The sequence below is a fragment of the Oncorhynchus gorbuscha genome, linkage group LG02, assembly GCF_021184085.1.
Source record: "Oncorhynchus gorbuscha isolate QuinsamMale2020 ecotype Even-year linkage group LG02, OgorEven_v1.0, whole genome shotgun sequence".
In the NCBI taxonomy this organism is placed as follows: Eukaryota; Metazoa; Chordata; class Actinopteri; order Salmoniformes; family Salmonidae; genus Oncorhynchus; species Oncorhynchus gorbuscha.
In genome coordinates this window covers 91743209-91753560 of record NC_060174.1, presented here as the reverse complement: position 1 = coordinate 91753560, position 10352 = coordinate 91743209, and the positions used below count along the sequence as shown (strand labels likewise).

General features: G+C 42.3%; 1 protein-coding gene across 1 annotated transcript in view; it reads left to right on the top strand.

Annotated features, from left to right (window-relative positions):
- The first annotated feature begins 6226 nt into the window (after positions 1-6226).
- The window catches only part of LOC124013046 (double C2-like domain-containing protein beta), a 152075-nt gene continuing 147949 nt past the window's right edge, over positions 6227-10352 (top strand). The window contains exon 1 of the mRNA XM_046327168.1: positions 6227-6932. Coding sequence (XP_046183124.1) covers positions 6599-6932 — 334 coding nt within the window. The 5' untranslated portion in view covers positions 6227-6598. The remainder of the gene's footprint in view (positions 6933-10352) is intronic.

Sequence of the window (10352 nt, the reverse complement as noted above, 5' to 3'; positions counted from 1 at the left end):
TAGGTTAAAGAAGGGAAAAGGGGGGGAAGAGGTATTTATGATTGTCATGAACCTATCCCCCACGCCAACGTCATGACACAGATGAAAACTCTCTAGGTGGATAGTGTGGTCTACAGTTTATCATGAGATACTCTACCTCAGGCGAGCAATAGCTTGAGACTTCCTTAGATATCGTGTACCAGCTGTTATTTCCAAAATACATAGCCCGCCGCCCCTTGTCTTTCCAGACACTGCTGTTCTATCCTGCAGGTACAGCGTATAACCAGCCAGACGTATGTTGATAGTGTTGTCGTTCAGCCACGACTCCGTGAAGCATAAGATATTACAGTTTTGAATGTCCAGTTGGTAGTTGAATTTTTGGCGTAGGTCATCTATTGTATTCTCCCAAGATTGCATGTTTGCTAGCAGAATGAAAGGAAGTGGGGGTTTATTCAATCCCCTACGAATTCTCAGAAGGCAGCCCGCCCTTTGGCCCCTTTTTCTCCACCTCTTCTTCACGCAAATCACTTCAATTTGGGCTTGTTCCCGCAAAAGCAGTATATAGTTTGCGTCAGGCTTGTCAGACTCGTTAAAGGCAAAAAAGGATTCTGCCAGTCCGTGGTGAGTAATCGCAGTCCTGATGTTCAGAAGTTATTTTCGATAATGAGAGACGGTAGCGGCAACATCATGTGCAAAATACGTTTTAAAAAACAAGTTACAAAAAATGCAAATAAATGAACAAAAAAACACAATCGGTTGGGGACACGTAAAACGTCTGCCTTCTTCTCTGTTGCCATTTTTATACACAAAATGCTTACTTGCAGGTTCCTTCTAGACAATGCAACTACAATAAGAAGTAATAAAATATGAGAATACAAACATAAAGATATTCCACAAAATAACTTTTAACAAGGCACACCTGTTTATTGAAATGCATTCCAGTTGAAGCTGGTTGAGAGAATGCCAAGAGTGTGCAAAGCTGTCATCAAGGCAAAGGGCATTTTGTCTATTTTGAAGAATATAAAATATATTTAGATTTGTTTAACACTTTTTGGGTTACTAAGTGATTCCATATGTGTTATTTCATAGTTTCGATATCTTCACTATTATTCCACAATGTAGAAAATAGTTTAAAAAATTAAGAAAAACCCTTGAATGAGTAGGTGTGTCCAAACTTTTGACTGGTACTGTATATGTTTAAAATACATTTTGACAGCATGCTGTAGTAGCTAGTAAAATATATTTCATGAATATGTGTTGCCATGTATTTTAATGAATGGAAAATGTAACTTTTTACCTTACATACTGTAGCTAGGCTACATATAAATGTAATGCATGACATTTCCTCACTAAATAACAATAGAATGTTGTGGTAAACATTGAAAAGCTTTTGTTAATGTATTAACTTTGATTTATTCAGGGTAGCCCAGTTGAGACCAGGGTCTCATTCCCAATGGTGCCCTGAGTACAAATGTTTTAAACAGAAAGTAAAAGTAACATTTCAAATAAAACAATAATAACCTCTCTGTGTGTGGAGTAAAGGTGGTCCAACTGCAATCCTCAATGAATGAATTCAACACCAGAGTCTTAACCTGCCGTAGCGGTGGCAGGGATTCAAGATGCAAGTTGGTTAGTTGGTTATTCCAACAATGAGGGACACTAAAACTAAAGGAGTATTTACCTAATTTGGTCGAGACCAGAGGGACCTCGTGTTAACCAATCCTGCAAGCGGGTTTGGTAGCTCATTCTTTTATATGTTAGCAACGAAGTTAGGTAAGTTGGAAGCTTGTGTAGTAGAGCTTTGTAAAAAAAAAGGAATAATGAAGTGATCTACAAAACAACCTTTTGATACAGGATGCAGTGGTGAATGAATGACTCATTACTGACAACTCAATCATTTACATTTCTTTGCTCAAATAATTTGGTCCATTGTTCAATTGTGTTATGGGACTCACTGGAAGGTTGCATCTAAAATACAATGTACACATTTTCTCTGCACTTAACTTGTCTATTTTCTAAAATGATGTCTGAAAATACATTGAAATTATACTTACAATGCAGATTCCTTCGCCTCCAGTGTCCATTTTCAGACTCAGAAGTTGACAGTTACCCTGTGGATAATGCAGAGTCAGTGTCAGTGAGAAATTGCACACAAGATGAAGAATAAATAAGGGATTAATGTTCATGAACACTTTTTCATTTCATTGGGAACTATACTGAAGAAAAATATAAAAGCAACATGCAACAATCTCAAAGATTTTACTGAGTTACAGTTCATATAAGATCTGTCAATTTAAATCAATTAGGCTCTAATCAATGGATTTCACATGACTGGGGATACAGATATGCATCTGTTGGATCAGAAAACCAGTCAGTTTCTGGTGGGACCACCATTTGCCTCATGCAGCATGACACATCTCCTTCGCAGAGAGTTGATTGTGGAATGTTATCCTACTCCTCTTCAATGCCTGTGCGAAGTGGATAATGGCAGGAACTTGAACACGCTGTTGCATACGTCGATCCAGAACATCCCAAACATGCTGAATTGGTGGCATATCCGGTGAGTATTCAGGCCATGGAAGAACTGCTTATCATGCTGATACATGAGGTGATAGTGGTGGATGATTGGCATGACAATGGGCCTCAGGTTCTCGTCACGGTATCTCTGTGCATTCAAATTGCCATTGATAAAATGCAATTTTGTTTGTTGTCCGTAGTTTATGCCTGCCCATACCATAACCCCACCACCACAATTGAGCACTCTATTCACAACGTTGACATCAGCAAACCGCTTGCCCACACCATCCCTTACATGTGGTCTGTGGTTGTGAGGCCAGTTGGACATACGGCCAAATTAATAAAAACTAAAATTATCTGGCAACAGCACTGGTGAACATTGCTGCAGTCAGCATACCAATTGCACACTCCCTCAAAACTTGAGAGATCTGTTTCATTGTGTTGTGTGACAAATTTTAGAGGGCCTTTTTAGTCCCCAGCACAAGGTGCACCTGTGTAATGATCATACTGTTTAATCACCTTCTTTATATGCCACACTTGTCAAGTGTATGGATTATCTTGGCAAAAGATAAACACCCACTAACAGTGATTTCAGTTTATGAAACATGGGACTAACACTTTACATGTTGCGTTTATATTTTTGTCCAGTGTAGCTAGCTAAATTATTAAAAAGATGAGTTACATAGGTTGGGGTCTGTCCATAGGCAGCTGAGGCTCCAGACCAGAATGATCCACTGCAGGATGGAAAAATAAAATGATGTGTCCAAACGTCCCAACATAATTAACGACCAGCCTGTTTGGTTAGCAACCTCAGAACTAACACCTTTTCTTTGCCCGTCTGATGGAAGGATGAAATAAAACACATTTACTAATGAATGAAAACATGTAGTTCATCTTTTTTTAAATGTTGGCAACCGTTTTATAACATCAATAAGGCCCTCGAACCCGGAGATTATCGTGGGATAACTCCCTCTTAAGGGTTGTTCCCGGCCCTCAGCGAAAGAACAGCCAATAGTCGGGAGTTATCACACGATAATCCCCGGGTCCTCATGCCTTATTGCTTACATAATGTTTTACAGCTTAGTCATTCAAATTATTTTTCCAAATCTTCTTTATTATTTAATATATTTCGTATGTGATAAGGCCACATGGAGGGCCAGAGATAATTAGACACCTGTGATAATCTGAAGTACTGGAAAGGGGCCACTCGGTGTCTTGTGATAGATTACATATAATCCTTGAAAGATACAAACATTCTGGTAGTTTACTGGTAAACTTTGAACATTTCCAGGAATATACCCTTAACTGTAACAGAACATTTAGCAAGTGAGGTTTAAGGGCATTTCAAATGTACCAGTGTCTCTAGCACGTAAAAAAATAGAACCTTCAAAGTCTTCCCTTGTAGTGCACATTTCCAGATACATAAAATAGCCTTGAAGGAAAAAAGCAACAAGAGGTTGTCTCTTCGGAGCATTAAACCCCAGATGGAAAGCAAAATATCGCACGCCATTTGCCACCATCTCGTCAATCTATTTCACATCAACATGTCCTCACCAATAGTGTTGCCTGTCTGTCAACTCCCTCAAATATTGTTTTTATAAGAAATGCAGTCCATCAACTCTCTCTCTCTCTCTCCCACCCCTCTGCCAACGGGGGCTCATACTAGATGTTCGGCACAATGGACTTGGGTGTTTTTAGTTATTTTAATTTTTTGTTGCTGTTGTAAAGTTTGGGAAAGTGAAAGTGACTTAAATGTGCCTGTCATCATCAGTCTCTTCAGTCTCAAAGAGAGAAATCCGCTGGAGGTATTGTCAGAAATAGATTGGGAATTAATGAGATTTGCTCTCATTGTGTATTTTCCCTCAAAGAATGGCCACCACACACCGTTAATTCATTAATAGCTTAATTGCTCTGAATCGCTAAACGTCAGTCAAAAGGGGTTCATTTATATTTAAATTAGGACATGTATTTCATAGTTTTGCTGGTTATTTTTGCAATAGGTTTCTTTAATGTACATTTTGATTGGCAGGTTGACAGATTGCTTGATCAGGTGATTTGTTGATGAATAGGTTAAATGACTTTTCTGACTCCTGTCAAGCTTGTCAGATGTCGTCTGGACTCATGATCTTTTAAGTGAGATTAAAGTCACTCTTATAGATGTCTAAATTCCCAATGTGATCAATGCATCACCATTTGCATTTTGACAGCTGCTGTTCACTTTTGTCAGCATTGTCACACTACCTGTGTCAACAGCCACGATGAACAACCAAGGCTGAGCACAGTCTAGATCTAAAAAACACACAGAATCAATGTTTGTGGGCCATTTTCAAACACAGTGCTTTGCAGAAGGCATTTAAAGTCACATTTGTTTCACGTAAATGGATATTTCACTACTTTTTAAACTCATACGTTATCTCCAGCACCATACCACGATGACAATTTGTTAATGTTATGTAGTCAAAAAAAGGTAGGAAGAAAAAAAAAAGGTAGAAAATTCTGTAGCTCAGTTGGTAGAGCATGGCGCTTGTAACGCCAGGGTAGTGGGTTCGATCCCCGGGACCACCCATACGTAGAATGTATGCACACATGACTGTAAGTCGCTTTGGATAAAAGCGTCTGCTAAATGGCATATATAAAAAAGTTAGAAAATTCAAAAACAGTAATGACATCCCACCCAAGGGGAGGTTGTTTTCCCACTCTACGTAACCGTGAGTTCATTTAGGAAAGTTTAAAAGGACTGATTTTAAATTAAGACCTGATAACATCATAGGTGGTTGTGGGGATTGAAACCACAACAATCTGGGCTCTAAGGCTGCGTTTAGACAGGCAGCCCAATTCTGATCTTCCACTAATTGGTCTTTTGACCAATCACATCAGAATTTTCTTCAGAGCCCAATGAATGAAAAAAAAAACAGAATTGGGCTGCCTATCTAAACACAGCCAGTGTTACCACGCGATTACACAGACATTCCATTTTTAAATTCTTAATTGTAATTATGTTGGTCTTTTTTATCCAGCACCTGTTGCTCTAGAGATTCGTTTGATAGAAGGTGACCAATGTTTAATTGTCTCACTGCTAATTCCAAACATGGTCTGGTCAGAGATACCCCAGGGTCCGACTCTCTCCCTGTGTGTTACACACAAAACACTTTGCCTCTCTTTATTTTTTCTTCCTTTCTCTTTGTCGCTAGCTCGCTCTCTCTCTCACTCACAAACACATACATATATACACGCAGGAACGCTTGCGCTCCTCATAAGTACACAGACACTCTTCCTTACAGTCACACATTATGCCTATACTCTACAGTCCCCACACTCACACGGAGCTATTCACGTCTCTTTCACACACACACTTACATTTGCGGTAGTGCTCCTATATCAGAGACGAGCTCCCTCAAAGACACATTTTATCTTTCACTCTACAGCACACAGGCAAGCGCACACACGCACGCATAGGTATTCTCTGCAGTCTCTCTCTTTATGCTCTTTCTCTCTCACACACACACACGGCAGAGCCTCCCTCTCTTTGACAGATGGATGGGGACTAATAGCATAATTAAGTACCCGCACCGGCGGTCCCTGTTTACTGCTCGGTTGCTAAGAGGTGACATCAGCTGAGCCCACCTCCTTCCTCAATGACACCCCCCACCCCACCCCACCCACCCTCTCTCTCTCTCTCTCACTCTCTCGCGCACACAAACAAACGGCAGCCGTGTGCAGTGTGTGTTGTAGAGGTAGAGAGAGCAGGCAGGAAGCAGTGTGTGAGGCAGACAGACAGCATGGTTAGAGCGTGCAGGGCGGACCAGCCACGGCTCTCCATGTAGCCCAGTGCAGCACAAGCTAGAGGGGGGGAGTCCGAGGAGCCACCAGGACCTACTCATCTCACTAACAGCCAAGAGCTCTCTCTCCACTCAGGCTACAGGCTTTTTTTTCAGGGATAGACTTCAGAGGAACAACTTCAAATTTCATTTTTTTTTCTCTGGCTGGCATTGGTGTTTACTTTCGAGGAGCCTTTTTTGTATATTTGGGGACACCTGGGGAATAGTTATTGTTTTGACTGGGTCTTGACTGGGCTGGGTGGGCGCTCCAAGGGACCGCATGCATGACACAACGCAAAGGCGAGAAGACCACCATCAGCATCCAGGAGCACATGGCCATTGATGTGTGCCCTGGCCCCATCCAGCCCATCAAGCAGATCTCTGACTACTTCCCCCGCTACCCGCGGGGTCTCCCCCCGACAGCACCCCCCGCCCTCAGCCGAGCCGGCTCGCTGCACTCCTCCTCCGCCAGCCACAACTCTGGGGATGACCCGGCCCACTCCCACACCGGCGACGACCCGGACCGGGTGTTTGGCGGTGCCGCCGCCCCAACACCTGCGGCGACTGGCAAGAAGGAGGAGGAACCGGACGTGGAGGGCTATGACTCGGACGACTCAAGTGAGTAGAGACATTTTCTCTCTTTTGTCCTGTTTTTCTTCCTTCGTTCCTTCCTTCAGTGTCTGGTTGCCGAGTGACCATCTGGTGTGGCTGTGTCTTTTTTGACCTCTCTCTTCTCCACTCTCAATTTCCTTCCATCTGTTGTTGCCGCGTGCCGGTGTGTCTGTGCATCTCCCTGTCTGTGGCGTAGCTAACTCTTGACTGTTGAGAGCCAACTGTTGCTGCCGCAGAGCGGCTGTTGCTTCCTTCCCTGCATACAATACTGCACTCCTGCACTGATACATTATAGACCTCCGTAGGTACCATAAGCACAGATCAACAAAAATAATTATTCTACCAGTGTAAGAAAGGTGATGTGATTACACGTGATGTGAAAAGGCTGGGCTTATGTGCTTGTTGTGCCGAAGCTTCATGCCTTCTTTGAGTAGTTGTAAATTAGCAGGCCGGATATACACTGAGTATTCCTAACATTAGGAACACCTTCTTAATATTGAGTTGCACTCACAGTCTACAGTAGCAGCCAATGGCTGGTGTTCAATGTAGGCCTACATTCCATGAGACTTTTGAAAAAAAGACATGCAGGTTTAACGGCTTTCCTCTTCCTCTTCTGAGGAGGAGTAGCAAGGATCGGACCAATACGCAGTGTGGTAAGTATTCATCTTGGTTTTTAATTTTATTTTTATTTCACCTTTATTTAACCAGGTAGGCTAGTTGAGAACAAGTTATCATTTACAACTGTGACCTGGCCAAGATAAAGCATAGCAGTGTGAACAGACAACAACACAGAGTTACACATGGAGTAAACAATAAACAAGTCAAATAGTCTATATACATTGTGTGCAAAAGCATGAGGAGGTAGGCGAATAATTACAATTTTGCAGATTAACACTGGAGTGATAAATGATAAAATGGTCATGTGTAGGTAGAGATACTGGTGTGCAAAAGAGCAGAAAAGTAAATAAATAAAAACAGTATGGGGATGAGGTAGGTAAATTGGGTGGGGTATTTACCGATGGACTATGTACAGCTGCAGCGATCGGTTAGCTGCACAGATAGCAGATGTTTAAAGTTGGTGAGGGTGGTAAAGGTCTCCAGCGATTTTTGCAATTCGTTCCAGTCACAGGAAGCAGAGAACTGGAATGAAAGGCGGCCAAATGAGGTGTTGGCTTTAGGGATGATCAGTGAGATACACCTGCTGGAGCGCGTGCTACTGGTGGGTGTTGCCATCGTGACCAGTGAACTGAGGCGGAGCTTTACCTAGCATGGACTTGTAGATGACCTGGAGCCAGTGGGTCTGGCGACGAATATGTAGCGAGGGCCAGCCGACTAGAGGATACAGGTTGCAGTGGTGGGTGGTATAAGGTGCTTTAGTAACAAAACGGATGGCACTGTGATAAATTGCATCCAGTTTGCTGAGTAGAGTATTGGAAGCTATTTTGTAGATGACATCGCCGAAGTCGAGGATCAGTAGGATAGTCAGTTTTACTAGGGTAAGTTTGGCGGCGTAAGTGAAGGAGGCTTTGTTTTGCGGAATAGAAAGCCGACTCTAGATTTGATATGTTTGATATGAGTCTGGAAGGAGAGTTTACAGTCTAGCCAGACACCTAGGTACTTATAGATGTCCACATATTCTAGGTCGGAACCATCCAGGGTGATGATGCTAGTCGGGCGTGCGGGTGCAGGCAGCGAACGGTTGAAAAGCATGCATTTGGTTTTACTCGCGTTTAAGAGCAGTTGGAGGCCACGGAAGGAGTGTTGTATGGCATTGAAGCTTGTTTGGAGGTTAGATAGCACAGCGTCCAAGGAAGGGCCAGAAGTATACAGAATGGTGTCATCTGCATAGAGGTGGATCAGGGAATCGCCCGCAGCAGGAGCAACATCATTGATACATACAGAGAAAAGAGTCCGCCCGAGAATTGAACCCTGTGTTACCCCCATATAGAGACTGCCAGAGGACCGGACAACATGCTCTCCGATTTGACACCCTGAACTCTGTCTGCAAAGTAGTTGGTGAATCAGGCAAGGCAGTCATTAGAAAAACCGAGTTTAATGAGACCAAGAATAATGAACACTGAACAAAACATTAAACGACAACGTGAAAAAACAAAAACAAAAAAGTTCCGTGTGGAATAAAACACTGACACGGAAAATAATCATCCACAACTCAAAAGAGAAACCAGGCTACCTAAGTATGGTTCTCAATCAGGGACAACGATTTACAGCTGCCTTTGATTGAGAAGCATACCAGGCCAAACACAGAAATCCCAAATTATAGAAAAAGGAACATAGACTGACCACCCCAACTCACGCCCTGGCCATACTAAAACAAAGACAAAACAAAGGAACTAAGGTCAGAACGTGACAGCAGGGATTGACATTAACCTGTTTATCCACTTGTTCTTCGGAGAAGGAGGTAACCAGAAATATTGTTGTTGTTTGATGCAAGAAATCACTTTACAAAATAAACTGCATTATTATACCCATACCATTGTTACAGAGAATCAGACAAATCATGCTACCCTCTGCCTATTGGTTACTTAGCTTATTCAAGTCTGTCTCAAAATACAACTGGCTCCAAGTCATTTATAAGTCTTTGCTAGGTAAAGCTCTGCCTTATCTCAGCTCAATGGTCACCATAGCAACACCCACCCGTATCACGCGCTCCAGCAAGTATATTTCACTGGTCATCCCCAAAGCCAACACCTTCTTTGGCCGCCTTTCCTTCCAGTTCTCTGCTGCCAATGACTAGAACGAATTGCAAAAATCACTGAAGTTGGAGACTTATATCTCCCTCGCTAACTTTAAGCATTGGCTGTCAGAGCAGCTGAACAATCACTGCACTTGTACACAGCCCTTCGGTAAATAACCCATCCAACCACCTACCTCATCCCCATATTTGTTTTTCTGCTCTTTTGCACACCAGTATTTCTACTTGCACATCCTCATCTGCACATCTATCACTCCAGTGTAAATTGCTAAATTGTAATTACTTCACCATTATGGCCCATTTATTGCCTTACCTCCTTACTTAATTTGCACACACTGTATACAGATTTTTCTATTGTGTTATTGACTGTACGTTTGTTTGTCCCATGTGTAACTCTGTGTTGTTTTTTTCTCGCACTGCTTTGCTTTATCTTGGCCAGGTCGCAGTTGTAAATGAGAACTTGTTCTCAAAAAATCTCCCCTTTATGACCAAAAAAAGCTCTTTACCCGACTCACTTTTTTCTAGATTATTTAAAAATGTACACAATTTGTGCTTCCTACAACAGCAATCACTCCCCTATTGTTGCCTACAAATGATCTTTACCTGGGCTAATAACTCACTAACTAGCAAAGGATATGAACAGAATGTGCATACGTGGTTACATGCAACTCTCGCTTTGATCTCAAAACAAGTACATCAACGACCGCTCATGC